Source organism: Danio rerio, chromosome 12 (genome assembly GCF_052040795.2).
Source record: "Danio rerio strain M-AB ecotype USA chromosome 12, GRCz13ab, whole genome shotgun sequence".
Taxonomy (NCBI): domain Eukaryota; kingdom Metazoa; phylum Chordata; class Actinopteri; order Cypriniformes; family Danionidae; genus Danio; species Danio rerio.
Genome location: NC_141032.1, coordinates 11,022,411 through 11,045,514, shown reverse-complemented (window position 1 = coordinate 11,045,514; position 23,104 = coordinate 11,022,411). Strand labels below are relative to the sequence as shown.

Sequence of the window (23,104 nt, the reverse complement as noted above, 5' to 3'; positions counted from 1 at the left end):
AGCATGTAAGAATATGTCCTGAGATTTATAAGAATTTAGACTGATGGTGCTGCAGTGACCAAACATTCATCAGCAGATAAAATTAAAAGGCCTGGCTAGCATTTGTTGAGGAGGAGCATGTTGTATGGTCAGAAAACTGGTCCAAATTTCACTTTATTGACAAAAAGCAAGTTTACTTTGTGTCTGGTTGTAAATATTAAATAAACTGGGGAAAGGCTGAACCCAGTGTGTGTAAAGAAAATTGAATGTAGTTTGGGGGTGCTTTGTGCAGCAGGAGATTGGCCTGTTATATCTGATTGAAACTAGAGAAATTCCTTGGCAATGATGGATGGCTATAGGGGAATTACCAACCTACATCACACATGACATCAGACGGGTTCAACCGTGCAAACTGGTTGCAAAAAAAGACTGTTTGCAATAGCAAACAAGTGGTAGGATGCCAAAATCAAAAGTCCATAAATAGAAAACTTAAGTTTTACCGTACACCACACTGCTTTTAATGCCAACCGCAGACGTCTTTGTACACCACACTGCATTTAATGCCAACCGCAGACGTCTTTGGCTAACAGCCATCATAAGAGCTGAATGGAGTGAGGACCTAATAAAAATGCTCGACTCCGCATTTCTCAATTTATATCAGGTAAGATCACGCTATACAGAATAATACACATTACTTGTTTTTAATTGCAGTAATGATTTCAGCAAAAACAGTTACATATGATTAATTAAATTGCAGACACTGTAAGCTAGGAATAAAATGTAAGTTCACACACCCTGCTGTACAGGTACTGTTCGCTGTCAGAATGCTGTCAGTTTTGCTTGTTAATGATTACCCAGGCCTTGTGCAGTTTGGTCTTTTCTTGCCTTTGGCTAGGCAGAACCTCGGTTTTTTAGCACTACATAGTTTTGAATCTGGTAATCATGGAACATTAATTCTTGCACATGACCACACAGAACAATTTGGCATCAAAAGACTTGTAGGCCTTTACTCCTCTTGTAAAATCATTAAAGTTTTAATAAGAAAGCTGTATATTTCGGGCTTTATGAACACCGTCCACTTTAATGTTAATTTTGCAGAATGCTTAAAACTGGGTGACGAGCTGTTATAATACGCTGAAAGCATTGTGTTAATAATAAATATATAATATATAATCAATATAACTTCTCTAATACAACGACAAACTCTGTACCGCATCGGATGTCATTCCCTCACTGTAAAGCGCTCCTGTTTTTTTCTGCAACCTCGCTGCGCGCGCATCCTCAATGTTTACAAACCTGTGATTCGTGTACTCACTAAAGTGATTATGTGGCCCCAGATGTGCTGAAAGGCATCACCTGTTTAAAATTTAAAATAAGTAGCACAATTTTGAAAAAGTTTAAAGTGCTGTTTAACTAGCATGGCGATGAATTGCTGGGAACTGAAGCATCGATTTTTAGCCGATGAACACTGCATTACTTCTTAAGTGTTCATGAGTTGTCCAATTTGAACACTCACTGCATTTACAAAAAAAAAATTATAACTTATTATTCTAGATATTTGTACTCCTAGAAACTTCTGAAAGTTGTTTTTGTCCACATACGTTTTCAACGAGAGTACACAGAAAACTGTCAAAATCTGGCGGGTGACGTCACACGTTGCGTCATGTTCTCCTGCCCCCTCCGTTATTCCTTACAAAGGGAAAACATCTCGCGAGCAGGGTTGTGTTTTGAAAGCTTCTCGGACGCTATTTTACGCGAAATTAGTTTAAACTAAAACGCGGAAGAGTGTGAACACAAGAAGGACAACGGCACTTGTCGATGAAGCACGACGTTTATCAGCGCACGCGACACTGACGTGAGAAAAGACACTTCGTTGTGGAGTCTTTCCCTTTTCAATGATATCCACAAATCAAGAAGGAAGATCCAGCATGGATGTAACCTCGTAATACTTGGGATTTTCTACAGCGATGTTAAAATGCAGGCTGTTGTCAGTGGAGTACGCGAGGGATGACGCTTCATAATGGGATGATGTTCTATGCTGAATGTCATTCTCCTGCTGTTTGCATCATAATCCTCAGATATTATCTTCTAGATACTGCTGTGATGAACTGAGTTTCTTCATGAGTTTCCCTCTAAAAGAGGGAGTGAAAGATACATCAATCTTACACAGTCCCAAACATCTAATAATAACAGACCTCAACTCATGTAGTTCACTGACTGAAGTGTGAAAATGGATAAACTCACCATTATTTCAGGATGTCTCTTTCTTGCAGCTGATATTTTTGCTATTGCAAGTATCGCAAATCCAGACTGGATCAATACAGGAGGTCAAGAGGGTAAGAAACTTCGTTCAATCAATTACCATGTCACTCTACAGGTAAAGCACACGTGTATCTGCATGTGAAGTGTTTTGTAACTATTGAGCCTAAAATCATGTCTACAACACATCCATCCTTTTAATCCATACGAACAATCTTACTCAAATACATCTATAAATGCACAATTTACTTTCACAGCTTTTCAGGTCAAGATAGCATGGTCATTTCTGTTCTCTACAACCATTCATGGGTAAAACATGAAAATATATAAAAGCTTCTGACATTAGCCATAAACAGCCAGTCATTAGATGTTTTGCATTAGTGAGAATGCTTTTAAGGGAAATGTGTTGTTGATTATTCAGTGTGTTTGTTGCTGTATTAATGAAGTCTGTTGGGAATTGCCTTCCAGAGGGATGAGAGCTTCACAGCAGTTAATTAGTTGGAAAATTGCCCTGTTATGAAAATGTGGGAATCATATTAATAGATTGCTGTCGATGCAGATGGTCTTACATTAGATCCCCCAATATTTTATTCTGACTTTTAACAGATTTTTGGGCTTCAGCAGGGTCTGCAAATGTTCGTTTTGTTAAGGAGAAGCATTTTGTTCTGTCATTCCGTTTTTGTTTTCCTATTTAATATGAGGATCCTGTTCTACAAAACGTCTCAGAACAGATGTTCACCACCAGTTGTTACTGTTTTGTTCAACAGATGCAGCAGAGAACAAAAAAGTACAGTACTCATTGAGTGAAGAAAACCTTTACATCTATCTATCTATCTATCTATCTATCTATCTATCTATCTATCTATCTATCTATCTATCTATCAACAACCAATCAATTAAACAATCAGTCTGTCTGTCTATCCATCCATCCATCCATCCATCCATCCATCCATCCATCCATCCATCCATCCATCCATCTATCTATCTATCTATCTATCTATCTACAACCAATCAATTAAACAATCAGTCTGTCTGTTTATCCATCCATCCATCCATCCATCCATCCATCCATCCATCCATCCATCTATCTATCTATCTATCAACAACCAATCAATTAAACAATCAGTCTGTCTGTCCATCCATCCATCCATCCATCCATCCATCCATCCATCCATCTATCTATCTATCTATCTATCTATCTACAACCAATCAATTAAACAATCAGTCTGTCTGTTTATCCATCCATCCATCCATCCATCCATCCATCCATCCATCCATCCATCTATCTATCTATCTATCAACAACCAATCAATTAAACAATCAGTCTGTCTGTCCATCCATCCATCCATCCATCCATCTATCTATCCATCTATCTATCTATCCATCTATCTATCTATCTATCTATCTATCTATCTATCTATCTATCTATCTATCTATCTATCTATCTATCTATCTATCTATCTATCTATCTATCTATCTATCTATCAATTAAACAATCAGTCTTTCTGTCTGTCCATCTATCCACTTATCTGTCTGTCTATCTATCTATCTGTGCCAGAAGCCATCCATCCATCCATCCATCCATCCATAAATACATCCATCGACCAATCAATCAATCAACCAATCAATTAAACTATCTATCCATCCATCCATCCATCCATCCATCCATCCATCATCTGTCTGTATCTATCTATCTATCTATCCATGAATCCATCCATCCAACCATCCATCTATCTATCGTTTTATGCAAAAATTTGGGCACCCCTCTGTGGCAGCATAGTTATGTGCTCTTTCTTTATAAGAGAAGATCACAGTGAAATGCCATTCGGTTTCTAGTGAAAGCTAGATAATGTCATGTTTTTCAGACAGAAATGCATATAGTGTAGCAGTGTTGAGATTTGTACAATTATTTGTGAGAATTTCAAAAATTGCAGTCACTTGCTGATTGATCACAACACAAACTGATTTGAGTGACGCTGCAGTCACTACACCTTTCTCCCCATAGACCTCAATTCACATGCACTCAAATGCATCAGACTGGAAACGCAAGCTCCTGCGACAAGTTTCGCAGTTCGCTCTTCGCTGCGTTGGAAATTTGAAGCTTGGTGAACTCTGACCTGTGAAATCGCATCACATGATTGCGTGAGACCAATCGACGACCAAAACATGACCTCTCTGCACAGAAATTTAAAACGAGCAGTCACTTGCTTGTTTAAATGTCAAATCATCTTGTTTAATTCCGTCCCTTTTCGCAGCACCGTACTATAGAATTTCGCAAGCTCAAACCCTAGTGTGACTGCAGCATGACTCTCTGAACCTTATCAATCCTTACACAGGTGCAGCCAATCATGAAAAGAATATTTAAGATAGCTAATTGCTAGTTGTGCTTCTCCTTGTTGTGAACCGGAAATTGCAACATGGGAACCTTAAAAAACTTTATAATGACCTAAAAACTAGGGTAAATCACCAACATGAATTGGAAGAAGGATGTAAAGAGCTATCACAAAGGTTTAAAGTCTATCTCCATAGTCAGAAATTTAGTAAGAAAATGGAAGGCCACAGAAACAGTTCTTGTGAGTGAGAAAAAGATGTGCTAGACCAAGACAAATATCTGAAAAACAAATGGGAAGAATGGTTAGATGGGTCACAGACAAACCACAGACCACCTCCAAAGAGCTCCAGGAACATTTTGCTGCTAAAAATGTCATTGTATATCAATTTATAGTTTAGTGCACTCTTTACAAAAAAACAGCTCAATGGAAGGGAGATGCTGAAGAAACTTTTGTGCATTCTGCCAAGGAAGAGTTGTTTGAGGTATACAAAGGCTCATCTGGACAAGCCTGGATCATTTTGGAAAACAATGTGGACAAATGCCACAACCATAGATGCTTTGCATGATAAAAAAGAACTTAGCATTCCAGAAGAAAAACCTGCTCCCTATTGTAAAATACGGAGGAGGGTCCAACTTGCTGTGTGGATTTGTGGCAAGCTCAGGTACTGGAAAGTGGAAACCTTGTCAGAGTTGATGGTTGCATGGATTCCACCCAGTATCAGCAGATTCTGAAGAACAATGCTCAAGAATCAGTCAAGAGGCCAAAGTTATGGCAGGGTTGGATGTTTCAGCAGGACAATGACCCAAAGCACAGTTCCAGCTCTACCAAGGAACTCATGCTCAGACATGATACAATGTTCTAGAATGGCCTTAGACTTAAACATCATTGAAAATCTATGGATTGATTTAAAAAAAAGACCATTCATGCTGGGTACCGATTAAACCTGACTGATCTGGAGAAATTTTGCTAGGAAGAATGGCCCAAAATGCCTTCAGTAACAATTCAAGGACCTATGCTTGTCCATAAGAAGTGTCTACAGGCTGTTATTACAGCAGGAAGGTGGCTGTACAAAAGATTGATGTCATTGTTCTGTTGGGGTGGCCAAATCTTTGCATCTGTATATTTTTGTTAAGACTTAAATTGCATAGCATTTGTTGATTAAATAAAAGTTATGTCAGAACTGTAATGCTTTTTTCCTAGGGTATAAAATATGTCCAAATGAAATCCCTGATTTGAAAGGCCAGCAGGCTATGGCTTGCAATGATGAAAATGATCAGGGCTGGTTAAACTTTTGCATAAGACTGTATCTATCTATACATTTTTTTGATAAAACCGTCTGTCTATATTGATACATATTATTCCATCTGTGTCAATCTATCTATAAATTTTCTTTGATAAACTCTCTGTATGTCTATCTATCTAGTCATAGACATTAAAAAGATAGACATAAACTCAAAAAAACAAACTCAACTATAGATGAATTAACACTAATTTCCAATGCAACTGTGTTATTTACTACTTTAATAAAACTCAAACTAAATATTTACCTAAGAAGTGTGCACTACATTGACAAGACTGGTGGTCGATGTTGATTCAAGGGGTATGACTGAGTTCTTTATGGCCTCACTCTAAAGATGTGTAGGGAAAAAACAGGATATCCTGTGTAATGTCCATTAGTGGAGTTTCCCACGGTAAAACTGGCTTTGGTAGTGTTTATAGCCCAGCAGACCTTCATAAAGAAAACATTCTGATGACATTAGATGCATATGACATTTTGGTTTACCAAGTAAAGAAAGCATTAGAATAACTCCCTCTGTGTAAACGAACACATTCTAGACAAAAGCAAATGTGAGAAACAAGTATGATAAATCAGGCTTTTGAATACAGTTTGTGTAAATTTCCCCCAGAATAAAAAACTAATTAGCCTTCAATTATTTGAAATTATTTAGAGATAAGGAAAAGCTTTCAGAATGTCATCCTATTTTGCTATATACATATTTCTATTTGATCAAAAATACCTTTGAAAAAGCTAAAGGTTTTCTGATGTCCAGGGTCACAAAACATTCAAAGGCGCAATGATTTGAGGTATATTTCGATCCATTGTTTGTACATTTGTGGAAGTGTGTTGTATAATACTTATTCTTGTAGTACTTACTCTCACTTTCCACAGCTTAAGATAAATAACACCATTTAGTGTGGAATTCTGAATATTTGATGATGAGACACTTTTTATCCAGGAAGGAATTATTCAATCATCACATTCAAATTGTTCTTGAATTTTTTATATTTCACCTTTAGTGGTGGTCAGTGTTGAGTAATTTACTTCAAAAGTTACTATGTCCAAATAGTAATTTAGTTACTCAAGAATTTAGTTATTTGACTCGAGACTTAACCCCTACAGACCTGAATTATGTCTAATTTAAAAAAAAATGTAAAAGTATGTTTTCACAGTTCTTGAGGCTCCTATAATGAGACCAAATAATAATAATAAAGATTCAACACCTTTTAAGTATATACAGTTGAAGTCAGAATTATTAGCCCCCCCGTTTATTTTTCCCCCCAATTTTTGTTTAATGGAGAGATTTTTCCAACACATTTCTATAGTAGTTTTAATAACTCCTCTCTAATAACTGATAACTCATCTCTAATCTGCTTTATGTTCAAAAACTTCAAGACCTGTGTATACTCGCATATGAAATTGTTTCAGCAATGAATTATTACATCAGTATAGTCTTTTTATATAAAAGTTCAATCAGCATTAATGGAGATTAAATTTCAGTAACATATTTTGAACCCATTGTCCATCCTAATAGACAGACGTTTGAAAAAATGTAAAGCTTGGCGACGTTACAAAAGATTTTAAACTTCTTTACCTTTTAAAAAAATATTTTCTTTTTACATACAATCTATGAAATATTGGCCAACATGTAAAAAAAAAAAATGTAAAAACATTGTAAATGTGGCTTTTGTCTGTGTCTTCACGCTGCTCCTCAGTGTAGTGTATTTTTTTCTAATTACATCATGGTGAGCCTTACCACCATTTGATTGGATGACAATCTTCCACTCAGATAAAATGCTCAGGAACCCCAAAAAATGGGCTAAGGGGTTAAAATCTTAATCTTAATGCATATAGACCAGGGGTCAGCAACCTGCGGCTCTTTAGCGCTGCCCTTGTGGCTCCCTGAAGCTTTTTCAAAAATGTTCAAAAAGATGGGGAAGGTTAGTATATATTTTTGTTTTAATGTGATTTCTATAGGAAGACAAACATTTTTAACGTTTTCAAATGCTGTAAAAGTGTGTAGAGTTAATATTTAATTTCAACATTTCTGTCAACGAAGATTTGCGTCATAGCCTGCGACACAGGTTTCTATCAGCAGGGCGGGATGCCAGGCAGGTGGCTGTTGTAAACAAACCGGGAGATAATAAAGCATGGAAAGCCGTTCACAGATGGTGACCAACCACTTGATTTCAGTGGCTATTTAATCATGAAGGCTCATTATGTATTTGTAGCCAACTTAGTCATTTTTATAGTAGGCTAATATAGCTACTATATATACACATACAGCATGTGTTTCCTTCATTATAAGGCTTATATAAGGCTTTACATTTTTTGCGGCTTTAAACATATTTGTTTTTTGTTTTTTTTGGTCCAATAAGGCTCTTTCAACATTTTGGGTTGCCGACCCCTGATATAGACAATACAGATTATCTGTCTGAATTTTTAAAATTTAAGTCAAACAATGTCTTTTAGCTTTATTTAAACATTTTAATAGTTCATAAGGAATAGCCAAAAAATATTTATTTAAAAAACATTTCAGTTTATAAGTACAGTAATTAAATTAGAATATGTAGTTACATTGTAATTAATCACACCCAACACTGGTGATGATGTAGCATTATGGTTAAAGCTCTAAACTGAGCCTAGTTTAGGACTGTAACTGATATAGTATCACCATGACAGTTTGTAAATATTTTAGGGTAGCAAACATCTCTGCCCATGACCCCCAAAATAACAATGCCAGTGACCCGTGACCCCCGCTATCCTCTGAGGTGGTTATAAATATACAAACGTTGTGCAACAGCACACACACACAAACACATACCAATTGACCTATATAAACACAATCATGTTGACAGCACAAAAAATGCCACAGACTAAAAACCATATCATTTTTATAGTAATTTATACATTAATTTAAACATTAACTTCACCTGGGTGCCACTTCACAGTAAGAAGATCACTGGTTCAAACCTCGGCTGGGTCAGTTGACATTTCAGTGTGGAGTTTGCATGTTCTCCCCGTGATCGCATGGGTTTTCTTGACAAGTCCGAAGACATGTGGTATAGGTGAATTGAGTAAGCTGAAATTGACCATAGTGAATGAGTCTGTATGGGTGTTTCCCAGTGATGGGTTGCAACTGGAAGGTCATCCAGAGCGTATAACATAGGCTGGATAAGTTGGCGGTTCATTCCGCTGGGACAACCCCCAGATTGATAAAGGGACTAAGCCGAAAATGAATGAATGAATAAATTAACTTCACCTAATGGGCCCTATCATACACCCGGTGCAATAAGGCGTAAGACGTGTTTGGCGTGCTGTGTTGCTATTTTCAGACCAAGGCAACCCTAATTTTTCTCTTTGTGCCACATTGTTTAAATAGCGAATCCATTTGCGCCGCTTTGTGGACTCATGGGTGTTCAGGTGTCTAAAGGAGGTGTGTTGGCGCGTTGCTATTTTGAGGAACTAAAATAGACTGTGCAATAGTCCAACGCAGAGCATGTTAGTTGTGCGCCTTAAACGCGAACACATTGCACGTTATACTCAAAACACACACATAACTCATTAGGAGAATAAGCACAACCCTGTTAGACCATGTTCTGTGGCACAAACCATATTTGCCATCCTTAAAATAGCAAAAGTGGATTCAGACAAACCCTTACTTGCTTTTAATTTCGATTTTGTGCCTAGATAGTTCAAATAGAGCCCAATGAGTTGTATGAGAACAATATTGGAGCACACCAAATCCATTCTTGGTTTAATATTGGAGACCCCCACTCGCAGAAGGTCCTACATGTTCAGTCGTGACCTTATTTAGAATTTAATGTATGTGAGTGGCGAAAACTTTTTGAAAATTTTAACGTGGTGCCATAAGATTTATCTGCTGCAACTGATGCTATTGCTGTGTTGTGACCCCAGGAGTCAGTGGAAGAAAAAATCATTAGATCTGAGTAGATGATGGCGTTTCATTTGCATGTTGCTTTTTTAAATTTAACTGTTAACTATTAATTTAGGAAATTCTCTCTCCCTCATTGTAACAATAAATTACATGAAATCCACCCTGAAATTTCACACAGAATTTTAAGACATTTTAAGAATCGATTTGATCAAGTAGTTTTTACCAGATGTCGTATTGGGCATACGAGAATAACACATGAGTTGCGTCCCAAATCGCATACTTATGCACTATTCTACGCCATTTTGTAGTATGAATAGTGTAAGTAGTAGCTGCGTCCCAAATGGCACACTATACACTATGCACTCATGCACTATGTACTTATGCACTTACACACTCAACAGGATAGTATATGTATGTAGTGTCATCCCAAATGACACACTAATGTGTTTTTACTAAGCGGAAAGTCAAGCCGTTTCCCTGATGACGTTTGACGGTCGCCAAATCAGTGAAATAAACGACCGAATTATCAGATAATACCTGCTGTGAGTATTGCCGCATTTACCATCGGGAGGCGCTAAAATCACTCTCGTAGGAGAATTTTGCTTTCACCATCCAAAATAAATAAAGTTATTCAACTTGTGCGTCTGATAGCTCCGCCCCTTCCGCTACGTAAGCAAACCTGCGGTCGTTGAGTGCGTGAAGTGTCCATCTTTACACACTTCTTTTTAGCGGCTGAATGAGTGCATCATCCGGGTAATTAAAGTGCACTTATTATTTTTAGAGTTTTCAGTGTGAACACACTACTCACACTATTTATACTACAAAATGGCGTAGAATAGTGCATAAGTATGCGATTTGGGACGCAGCTAGTGTGTTCACACTGAAAATTCTAAAAAAAAATAAGTGCACTTTAATTACCAGGATGATGCACTCATTCAGCCGCTAAAATGAAGTGTGTAATGATGGACACTTCACGCACTCAACGAACGCAGGTTTGCTTACCTAGCGAAAAGGGGGGAGCAATCGGACGCACATGTTGAATAACTTTATTTATTGTGGATGGTGAAAGCAAAATTCTCCTACGAGAGTGATTATAGCGCCTCCCGATGGTGAATACGGCAGTACTTACGGCAGGTATTATTTGATAATTCGGTTGTTTATTTCACGGATTTGGCAACCGTCAAACGTCATCAGGGAAACGGCTCGAATTTCCGCTTAGTAAAAAAACATTAGTGTGCCATTTGGGACGACACTACATACATATACTATCCTGTTGAGTGTGTAAGTGCATAAGTACATAGTGCATGAGTGCATAGTGTATAGTGTGCCATTTGGGACGCAGCTATGGTTTTTTGCTCCAAGGTGAAACCCTACTCAGTGTTTGTTTTGCAAAACGCCTCTTACTTAAAAAAAACATTTTACTGGACTGTCCTGCTTTTACTGATTCCAGAAGACTTTTTTATGAAATGAACTCTTTTAAGGACATTTTTAACAAAGTGAAACCGGAAAAGATTTTAGAATTTTTTATCATGTATTAACTCAAAAAATCTTATTTAATTCATGTTTTACTTTTGTTTGTTGATTTTTTAAATTGTATATTTATTGTTGAAAGAATTCTGCCATGAAAATAGCCTTGGTTGCTGACATGGCATTAAATAAAAAATACATTACATTACTCTCCCTTATTGTCGTGCAACCATTCAGATTTTTGGGGAACCACTGCTTTTGGGAACAGGACATTAAAGTTTACATGAACCAGAAGCTGGGACCTTTTTTATTGTATTATGACACAATTTCTAGGAAAATTAAATATGAAATAAAAAAACAGATGTAAAATAGATCTGACAATTTATCAGAAAACAAATAGGAAGTGCATTCATTTATTCATTCATTCATTTTCTTTTTGGCTTAGTCCCTTTATTAATTCGGGGTCGCCAAAGCGGAATGAACCGCCAACTTATTCAGCACGTTTTTACGCAACCCATGTCTAGGAAATAAGAAGTGCATTATCAGATTTAAACTTTACATTACAAGAGCAAACCGTTTTTAATGACATGCACAGATTAGTTGTTTACCAATGTGAGCTAACAAAATCAATCTGGGTAGTTTTGATTTCATGTGGGCTTTAAATTAAACTTCTGTTATTATTTTCTCACCCAGGTCATTCCTGGAAATATGAGAGCGGCCATGGTGTCCTGCTGAGTTTAGCTCCAACTTGCTTTAACACACCTGCCAGGAAGTTTCTAGTATCTAGTAAGAGCTTTATTAGCTGATTCAGGTGTGTTTGATTGGGGTTGAAGCTAAACTCTTCAGGACACCGGCCCTCCAGGAACAAGTTTGGACACCTCTGCTGTATGGATAGTGTCTTCTAGTTTTATGTTGTTCTATATAAAGACCAAATTGTTTGTTTGTTTTTATTTTCATGTGTTTTGCATCTAGGGGCTCTGACTGTGGGTCTAGTCAAGCAATGCCAGACCATCCATGGTCGAAACAGGATATGTATCTCCCCAAGCCTTCCTCCAGAATGGGTCACAACCCTGTTCTTTATTATCTTGGGCATCGTATCGCTCACCATCACATGTGGCCTGCTTGTGATCTCCCACTGGCGGCGAGAGGCAACAAAGTATGCCCGCTGGATTGCCTTCATGGGAAGTAGGTTGATCATCTGATATGCTCAAAAAATCCAAATCTGTTTATTGTTTTACTGACCTGATGTTGTTTTGTTTGTTATTTATTTATTTGCAGTGGTCCTCTTCTGCATGGCCGCTCTCATATTTCCAGTTGGGTTTTATATCAATCAAGTTGGAGGACAACCTTACAAATTACCCAATAATACTGTTGTTGGGTCCTCATATGTACTGTTTGTTTTATCAATATTTTTTACAATAGTTGGACTTCTTTTTGCAGGTAAAGTGTGCCTGCCTGGCTGACAAATCTACATTTTTAGATTTAAAAAATGCTGCATATTTGAATTATTATTATTTTTTATTTAAATGTCATTGTGTTTAAACCGGTGAAAGAGAAAAAGGGACAACTTGAGACACCAAAAGGTGATTTTGTGGGTCTCGATATATGTTAGAATGATATTGTGGTCATTAAAAGATCTTTATAAGTGATAACGAACAGTCAGCTAGTTGTTAATGCTAAATAAATTACCCTTGTGTCATCCAAAGGGAGTTATTCCTCAATAATGACCAGCTGTTAGTACATCATCATGTTTAGGACAGGGCTGTTAACCAAATAAATATATCGAGATTAAATATTCCTTGGATTAGATTTTTTAAAATTAATTTTACCTTTTTAAATTAGGCTGTACATTAATTGTTGCATGAAGAAAAGAAAACCTGGTCACATCATATCCACATTGGCAATGATATGGACTTGCTAACCTAGCATGTTCTGTGTTTAGAGCAAGGATCACCAAACTTGTTCCTGTAGGGCCGGTGTCCTGCAGATTTTAGCTCCAACCCTAATCAAACACAGCTGAACAAGATAATCAAGGTCTTACTAGTTATACTTGAAACACCCAGGCAGGTGTGTTAAGGCAAGTTGGACCTAAACCCTGCAAGTACACGGGCCCTCCAGGACCGAGATTAGTGACCCCTGGTTTAGAGCCTATTCACAACGTGTCATCAGTTGACCATATTGAAGGCACAGAACCTAAACAATGCCACTAAACTAAATAAAACTTGCACAATCTTGTCTAATCTGGTTAAGTGATTTATGCTAAGCTAAGATAAGCTAAAAGTGTTCCCGCTATACCAGGAGATACGCTGAATGCATTCGAAAATGATTAAGCTTAACTGTTTAACTCTAGGGGAGTTGTAAAATGAGCCCGTTTCCAAAAATGTGGAGCGTCCTTTTAATGATTAATGGAGGGTAAAGAAGTGTTTGTGTCATAAATTCTCTTTACAATTTCTATGTAATTACAACACGCTGTGAAAGCACCTTAAGTGTGTGAGCATCTGAATCACTTGATTGTTTGCTGCAAAGCATTAAGCCATAACAGGGAGGAGTCCTTCCAAGTGGAATGCAGTGTTTGACTTAAATCAAATTCAAAGGATAATAGTGGTCTGAAGTGTCCATTAGTTGTATCCTTTAAAGTCCTTCATTCTGAAGGTATTTTGGCACTTTGGTTTGGAACACTTAAATATGCCGGCCATGATTGTTTTCACCCCTAAGTGTCTTTCTGAGGTCAATGTATGCCATTTGAAATACACCCCTTTTATTCCCATGAACTGGATGTTCCTACCTACTTTAGCGCATTGTGGCATATTTCCTGCTGAAACAGGATATTGAAAAGAAGCTTCTTCACATTTTGTTCAAAGCAGATTGATTGTTTAGAGTAGTGGTTACAGATATTCTGCCCAATCTGACAAAGGGCCATTTTTCTACCACAAAAGAAAAAAAAGATTTAGATTAAATATTACTAGGGGGGACAAACAATTTGTCTGAAGTCACAGATTAATTTTTCTCTCCAAGAGTGACAAACAGAGTAAGTTGTGACATTTATTTTTATTTTATCATTACATTAGGTGTAGTGTGATAAGCCCTTTGGAATACAGCATTGCATATATAGTAATTGTATAAGAATTAAATGAGACTCATTTTAGGAAATAGATACATATGATAATAATAAAAATGACAAATTCCACGATGTCCACTGCAGTTTATAGTCCTTAAATGTTTACATCTTTATATGCGTTCAGCATTGGATTAATGTGTGAGTTACTACAGCTCCGTGAAAGATTTTATTTTATAGAAAAAACAATAAATTATTGGCAGCGGTGGGATTCGAACCCACGCCATCGAAATGACTGGAGCCTAAATCCAGCGCCTTAGACCACTCGGCCACGCTACCACAAGACTAATGCAATGAAATATTGGCTATATAAGCCTAATTAAAAAATCACACAGCCGCGAATAATTTGCAAACGTATGCACTTTATATATTGCAAATTCAGGTTTTAATTATGTAAATCTACAAATTCGGGTTTTGAATTCTTTAAATCTGTGTTATTTAGATGTTTAGTAGTGAAGCGTTAACGTGAACTACTATTTACGACGTACAGTAAACAAACCCAGTTCGATAACCTTACGCATGTTATCAACGAACAAAACGAGCGTAAACTGTAACTTAAGCGTCACGCTGGCTGAAGCTGACATTGGCAATAAATTGAAAACCAAGAACACGGACATATCCTCGGTTTGCGCACCCCGTCGGATAGGCAGTGCTGTTCTTTTCATAGAGGCTACGTGCAGTTAGTCCACATCTGCGAGGACGCTCGCCCCGCCCCACGAATATCCCAGTCTACTATGGCTATGGGTCCTCTCATGAATATTAATGACGTAGTAATGACGCTTGCCTACTTCGCCCACCTAAGGGAGCCTATATGATTTGGAATGTGGAGGATTTGAAGGCTTGGCTTATGAATATTTAAATAGCAGCCAGAAAACCTAACTAATATTCATGAGCCACATCCTTCCCATAGTAGATATTGTAGAGTGTGATGGATTAACAACAGGAGCTCCCCCATAAAAGGCCATGTGACTGACTGTGACAAACGGGTCACTTCGAAAAACAATTTGACCTTATTTGCTTTATGCAAAACTGTTTGGTGCGTTTTAAATAGCCATGTTAGTTTAGTGTTTTTATATACTCAGATACCAATCATTTCATTGAATGAAATAAACAAAACTACATAAATGTATGGCTTTGGCAGCCCACTAGGGGGCTAAAAATGCAGCTTTGTCGTTGTCCAGAGGCATGTGGGGCTGGAGGAATCAACACAAGGAAGGGAACATTTACTCGCAGTCAAAGACACGTAGTGCTCATTTCTGCAGAGGCGCAGTAAAGCTGTCACTGTCCGGAGTGCTTGAGACACAACCACAGCTCAAACTTCCGTCCAAACGCGCAATTCATCGCTGAATTTGCTTCCTTTTTAAAAGGGTGTGAGGAAGATTCGAGATAAGCGAAAACAGCCGTCGTCTGCTGTCGTTATGCCTTCAATCTAGCACATGTTTTCATTCTGACGTTGAGGTATGTGACATGCTCCTTTGCTTATTATTGTGCTCTTGTTTATACTTTTTTGTATATGTATTGGTTTATGCTATGTTAATTGCTTTTCGTTATTGTGCAACAAAATAAATCAAAGTTTAATAATCGTGATTTTAAGATAATACAATGTTTTAGTCATAGCAAACTGACGTATTAACGAATAGTTTACGATTTAATTAAATGCACGAGCAGGAACAGACTAATAATAGGCTAGTATTTGTAAACACTTCTTATCAACCTGTGTTTGATCCATCGTTTCTCGTCTCATCCGAAATGAGCTCAACTCATTCATGCTCGTACAGATTTTGACACTTCTGCTTGTTTGTAGTTTTGGTGACAACACAGCGGGGCATCATGGCTGAAGAGGAGCTCATGTTTAGCATGGAGGAGGTGGGCAGTGCTCGCGATGGCTCGAGGAATAGATGTGTTAAGAACAGAGTCTGTTTTCAAAACTCTAATGCGAGTGATGATGATGACGAAGAAGATGAAGATGACCTCCGTATCTGTCCCATCACCGACGACATCATAAGCCCAACCAAAGGCTTTTGTGAATTCCCAAAGAACCTCGCTCATAACCAGCAGCTTTCCAATTCACTCCCCAAAAACTCATTCACGTACAAGGTGGGTCTTTCCTGCTTAATCTACCGTTACATAACACTTTATTTGTAAGCTGTAAAGGAGAATAGTTGTCCTACAGTTTAAATACGTCTTATAATTTACGTTCCATTGCCCTATTGCTTATTAAACTGTTACTACATTATAATAACAACAAATAAGGGAATAGTTCACCCAAAAATGAAAATGTACTCACATTTTACTCACCCTCAGGTGAATCCAAACTTTGTTGAATTATTTTTATTAAAACTAAAAGACATATTTTGAAAAAAAAAAACAAAACAACAACCTGCAAACCTGTAGCCATTGACAGCCACAGTAGGTAAACAAATGCTCTGGGTGTCAACGTTTGCAGGTTTCTAGCTTTCTTGTTTACAAATGCATAAAGGATTGGAACCACCTGAGGGTGAGAAAACATTGAGAAATGTTCATTTTTGTGTGAACTATCCCTTTAAGTGCACACTCTTCCATTACAATGTTATTAAGCAATTGCAGTAGTGTCTTTGCTTGAAAAAAACATTGTCTCAGGCATGTAAACAAAGGCTATTTTTGGACCAGCACACCACCAATGCTATTTTTTTTTGTTTAGGGTTGTTGTCAAGTGTATAACATTTTTGTGAACATGAAACATGCATGACCTTTTTGAAAAAAGCAACTACTTTATACACTTGATTTGATCAAAATTACACATATAAATGAGTCTTACTGTCATGTGACAAGGCATGGGACCATAACCGTTTTTAAGGTATACCGCGGATAAGTCAAGGTTTTAAACTGCCAACATTTTCGGTAATGCCGTTCCTAAGGTATGTGTACGATTTATTTATTTATTTATTTGTTTGTTTTTTATTTATATATATATATATATATATATATATATATATATATATATATATATATATATATATATATATATATATATATATATATATATATTACTTTAATATCTTGTTTATTTTAAGACAACAGTGTCTCCAGCAGAAAAGATATCCAAAATTGCTGTTTGAATGGTAAATAAATCTGTGTTTGTAAAACACATGAAGACAGCAAAAGTCAATAATTTATTTGATCTATTTATCCTGATATGTTTACTATTCCAAAATATTTTAAATGTTTCCCAAAATGTTAAGAGCAGTAATCACAATACCATGATATTTTTATCCAAGGTTATCATACCGTCAGAATCTTATACCGGCCCATGCCTACATGTGACATCAGTGTAGCCTACAAGTAATTGAAGCACTCCTAACGTTAGATTTTCAAACACATTCACAACACATATAATAGGAATAACAATAGTAACTGTGCATGTGTTTCTTATTGTAATGTGTTCAAAAACATTCATCATTGCATAATGAATACTGTCAAGCATATTGTATTAATAAACTATGTAGCAGTGGTGTAAAAAGTAGCAATATTATACATCATAGATGCATACATAGCATCAAAGTAACTCTCTATTAACCAGTCATCCTGAACTGGGATGTCCCGTTCATAATGGTAGTTTGGTGGTAACCCATGAGTGTCCTCATCCTGTTTATGTGCACTTAGACAATGACGACTCTGTAAAAGAGATTGCTGAGAACTAGCAAGCAATTTGTCTTTCTTTAACCACAAAGCTTCCAGTGTTATGAGAAGAAGCAGTAAACTAATGTACATTATACAAAATGGTGTTTCTCTGAGCCTTGCCACATGGAAAGAAACTATATGAGGAAATATGTGCTTATATGAAACCTTTATGCAGTATATAAGCACATCTATGATAATATATATGTGTATTTATGCCACATATATGCAATATTGAGGTGCATATATGTGCATATACAGGCCAAATAGGTTTCCTGTATTGCGTCTTCATATCTCAATATAAGCCCTTTATGTTCATACATCATATGTCTCCTATATAGCTCATATCTCACTTTGGCAACTGTCATACATGATGCCTTGACTAGGCATCATTTCTATTATCAAGACAATAACTAGGAACTAACATTAAAAAAGTGGGGGAAAAAACGCATGTATATGCCACTTAAATTTGGTATCACTTGTAATTGGCATGTTATGGATTTTAACTATTGCAAATAAGTGAGCGGAGATGGAAAGCTATGATGTCTACACGTTTTCCTGAAACATTTGCAAGGTCAATTCTTTCTTATATGAAGATAGTCTTTTTTTTCTTCTTCTTTCCTTTATTGTTGTTTATTCTCTTATTTTTGTTCTTGTACCATATTTATTTCTTGTACTATTTGATTAAGTAAAAAAAGAATAAAATTTCTTTTAAATAATGTTGTCTAGCAGCTGTATTTTAAAAGTTTTACTAACATATAGGTGAATATATATGTACCCATATATGTGCATACATTATAGGAAAACGGGCAATTTTATATATGTCACATATATCAGAAACCTATATCAAAACCAATATTAAAGCATATATGTTTTATATATATATATATATATATATATATATATATATATATATATATATATATATATATATATATATATATATATATATATATATATATAGATAGGTTCTTTCCATGTGGGTTTGGCTTCCATATATGGAGATTGAGTTCTCAAGCTCATGCTGAGTGCCTGGCGATGTCACTTCCTTTATTTCAAATATTGTACAAATGATTGTAAAGAAGTCAGGGCACTTTTATACGATTATCTGTTTGTTTAAACAAGTGGGTTTGTTTATTCCTCCAATTCAGAACAAAAATGACAACATTGAGGACGTCAGGTTTGGCTCTTTAACTGAGAAAGGCCGGGTACGTTTTATGCAAATTTCAATTTCTACCCCTCACCTCTACTATTCCTTTTAGAAATCTTACATCTGATATTTCCTTTCAATCATTCCACATTTGCTCTGTAAAAAGGACAATATCAATAGCTGCAAAGGGTATTTGTCAGATACAGGGTGTAATAAGGTTTATACATGTCTATAATTATATTATAAACAGTGCACTTTACTTTATTTTAAAGTAAAAAGGCCTTGTCATTTTATTATACATATATATATATATATATATATATATATATATATATATATATATATATATATATATATATATATATATATATATATATATATAAATTCTTAAAACATAATTTATTATAAAAATAGACAAAATGTTTTCATTTTTGATAAACTTAAAGCCCAGATATGCTCATGCATAATTAAATTATGATACTATTGTTGAACTGTGTAGTATTCACTATATGTAGTATTCAGCTTGCTATGTAATATTCAAGAGGTGTCAGTGAATGACGTTTTAGGAGATGTCTGTCTTGTGACATGCGGGTAATGTATCCTTACATCAGGGGTTCCCTGTAAATTGGAGCCAACATTTTTCCCGGTGTCTGACGTATGTTTGGGCTCACTGTCTCGCCGTGACCTTTCAAAAGGAAATAAATAGTTTGTTGAAATATTTCAGCCCCTGGATTAAGGTTTACCGGTTATTTTGGGAAATTGTGTCAAATTATCTGCCACATAATGATTTACAGATGACACTTGAATCAGGATGAAAACCTCTACTGTAAAGTGTACTAGCTCTCATTCAGTGGTCCTGCAGAATTAACAAAGAATTTGTGAAATTTACCCAGCCTGGTGTCTACTGACAATGCTTGGCATCACAGAAACAGCAGTTTTATTGTTGAAATACCTGTTTAACAGATAAAGAAGTCAAGGAATGCAACATTTCCAGCCTGATCTCACAGGGAAACGTAACTATTTTACATATTGGCACAAAAAAGTGGCCAACTTGTTTAAATTTAAACATGATTTTTCAGCGACCCTCACCCCTGAACTTAACCCTCATTGCAGGATGAGCAAATCACACTAAAATGTATTAATAGAATCACACAGATTCATACAGATTATTCACTGAAATAAATAGTTGCCATATGATTGTGTTCAACAATTATTATTTTAATTCCTCTTCTCAGGAGGACCAAAACTGCTGATGTATGTATTTCATAAAAATAAAAAGGGGCCTGAATCCTGATATCTTTATATCATTTTAGCACCTATTGATACATTTCATTTCCTGCATGATTTTCACTGTAGCATACATCTTTCCCTTTGAACCCTTTCTTCTTTCCCCCTTCACTGCTTTCTGTTTGCACACAACAGTAGAGTGGATCACTGCTTTATTCACTGTTCAGCCCTTACAAACAGATGTGGAATTTTTGTTCAAACCGCAATTTCTCTTGCTCAGGCAACTTGGAAACATGCTATTGAGAAAGCCAAAGCCATGCCAGATCCTTGGGCTGAGTTTCATCTGGAGGAAATGGAGACTGAGCGCTGCACTCGATACAGGTGAGCCATTAAGACCTCAGTTTGGCTGGGAGAAACCTGCTGTTCTTCAGCTACAGTCAAGCTATTGTTGTGGTGTAAGAAGCTACATCAGTGCTGGCAGCAAAAAATAATTATAGCCAAGTTACTAAAAGGGTTAGTTTACACAAAAATTAAAATAATGTTACCATTTACTCATCCTAATCTCATTCCAAACCCAAAAGGCCAACCCAAACCCAACATTGAGGGACAATAACTTATACTTAAATAAAAAAATAACAACAAAGACATAGTAAACATAATCCACAGCTGAAGTCAGAATTATTAGCCCCCCTTTGAGTTTATTTTTCTTTTTAAATATTTCCCAAATGATGTTTAATAGGGCAGGGAAATTTTTTACAGTATGTCTGATAATATTTTTTCTTCTGGAGAAAGTCTTATTTGTTTTATTTCGGCTAGAATAAAAGCAGTTTTTAATTTTTTAAACACCATTTTAAGGTAAAAAATTTTAGCCCCTTTAAGCTATATATTTTTGATAGTCTACAAAACAAACCATCATTATACAATAACTTGGCTAATTACCCTAACCTGTCTACTTAACCCAATTAGCCTAGTTAATCCTTTAAATGTCACTTTAAGCTGTATAGAAGTGTCTTGAAAAATATCTAGTCAAATATTATTTACTGTCATCATGGCAAAGATAAATTAAATCAGTTATTAGAGATGAGTTATTAAAACTGTTATGTTGAGAAATGGGTTGATAAAATCTTCTCTCCGTTAAACAGAAATTAGGGACAAAAATAAACAGGGGGGCAAATAATTCTGACTTCAACTGTATATAAAATGAACAGTTTATTCTAATTAATTTAAAAAATGTTATGCCAAAACAACAAGAACTTTATGTATATTAAACAACACCCACTTTCTGACCCTGTAAGTAAATGTCTTGTTGACGAATGGGTAAAACGTGGTGGTTTCAATATTAGTTGCAAAGTATAAAGATTTAAAATGATAAATAATTAGTATTTTGCAGCTGCACAGGCAACATTAAATAAAGACTTTTAATGTCTCCAATTAATTGTTAATCTATATAATTTTATGCTAGTATTCTATTATGTATTTTTCATATAGTCTATTCACATATATTAATAGCAAGTGTTATACTAATTTGATTATGGTAAAAAATAAAGAACGATAGTCATTTTTATTCAGAAAACAAATATTTAAGACACATTCTAATGTGTAGGAAACAATTTATTCATTGGTGATTTGTGTATTCAATTGCTGGCATTTGTGTGTGGAGTTTTCATGTTCTCCCCGTGTTGGCGTGGGTTTCCTCTGAGTGCTCCAGTTTCCCCCACAGTCCAAACACATGAGCTTTAGGTGAATTGAATAAACTTAATTAGCCGTAGTGTGTATGGATGTGAGAGTGTATGGGTATTTCCCAATACCGGGTTGCGGCTGGAAGGGCATCAGCTGTGTAAAACATTTGCTAGATTAGTTGGCAGTTCATTCCGTTGTGGCGACCTCTGACATAGAGACAAAGCCGAAGGAACATGAATGAATGAATGAATATAAAAAGAATTAAATTAGGGTGATTGAAACGATATAAGATACAGCAACTATAGCGATACTTCACTATTTTTAAAGTATGGCTGCGTCCGTAACTGCCTACTACTCAGTAAGTAAATTTGAATTTAAACGTACTACTAGGTTGTTAGAAAAGTCAGATCTATACAGTATGAATGTGAAAAGTATGAATGAAATTTGGACGTACTACATCCCCCATTTTGTCATTATCACGTGACCTACCTGCGTCTGTTGCGTTGCTTCACTCCCATTCATGAGTTGTCTCGCGGGGCATCATAGGATAGCTCAGCATACATGGAATGCGCATTTCAGAATCTCGCCGGAAGTAGTAGGTCATCCGGATCATACCTGCCAACACTGCCGTTTTTCCCAGGAGTCTCCCGTATTTCAGATCCATCTCCCGTTTTGTTTGTCTCTAAATCTCGCCAACCGCCTTCCTGCCGGTCTCCAGGATTTTTAGAGACAAATGTTGGCAGGTATGATCCGGGTACTTCTCGAATTCTGATTTTCGAATTCTATGAATTCGGACATACTACTCGGCTTGCTGATTTTAGCGCACTGTATTGTATGGAAGTATGCAGTTTCAGACGCAGCCCATGTCTCAGTAAATCGCTTTCCTCTCCATATGCACTAGATACTTTCTTATAAACACTACATGTTCCTGGGATAGCAGTATGCAATCCTGAGTGTGCTTTACACAGGCAGAAAAACACCCAATGAAAACACTCTTTTTTGTTTTTCTTCCTCTCCATATGCACCTGACACTTCCCTACAAACACACTGTTACAAGAAC

At 36.3% G+C, this 23,104-nt stretch overlaps 2 protein-coding genes and 1 non-coding gene across 13 annotated transcripts in view; 2 read left to right on the top strand and 1 right to left on the bottom strand.

The window, feature by feature from the left end:
• The first annotated feature begins 1,665 nt into the window (after positions 1–1,665).
• mosmob (modulator of smoothened b) lies at positions 1,666–13,081 on the top strand. Its single transcript, NM_001076661.1, is given in 3 exon segments — positions 1,666–2,315; positions 12,188–12,400; positions 12,494–13,081. Coding segments are annotated over 3 exon segments (504 nt in total). The 5' UTR covers positions 1,666–2,209; the 3' UTR covers positions 12,679–13,081.
• Positions 13,082–14,527: 1,446 nt separating this feature from the next.
• On the bottom strand, positions 14,528–14,609 carry trnal-uag (transfer RNA leucine (anticodon UAG)). The gene has a single exon. It is a non-coding gene; the product is annotated as a tRNA-Leu (tRNA).
• A 930-nt stretch (positions 14,610–15,539) lies between these two features.
• The window catches only part of eef2k (eukaryotic elongation factor 2 kinase), a 28,025-nt gene continuing 20,460 nt past the window's right edge, over positions 15,540–23,104 (top strand). For 7 of the 11 annotated variants that reach the window (XR_015503382.1, XR_015503381.1, XR_015503380.1 and 4 more), the window contains exons 1-4: positions 15,562–15,788; positions 16,135–16,427; positions 19,139–19,195; positions 20,645–20,745. Coding sequence is in view for 8 of the 11 variants with exons in the window: in XM_087274915.1 (XP_087131041.1) it covers positions 16,161–16,427; positions 19,139–19,195; positions 20,645–20,745 (425 nt within the window). In the remaining 3 variants the exon portion in view is untranslated. 11 annotated transcript variants of the gene reach the window in all.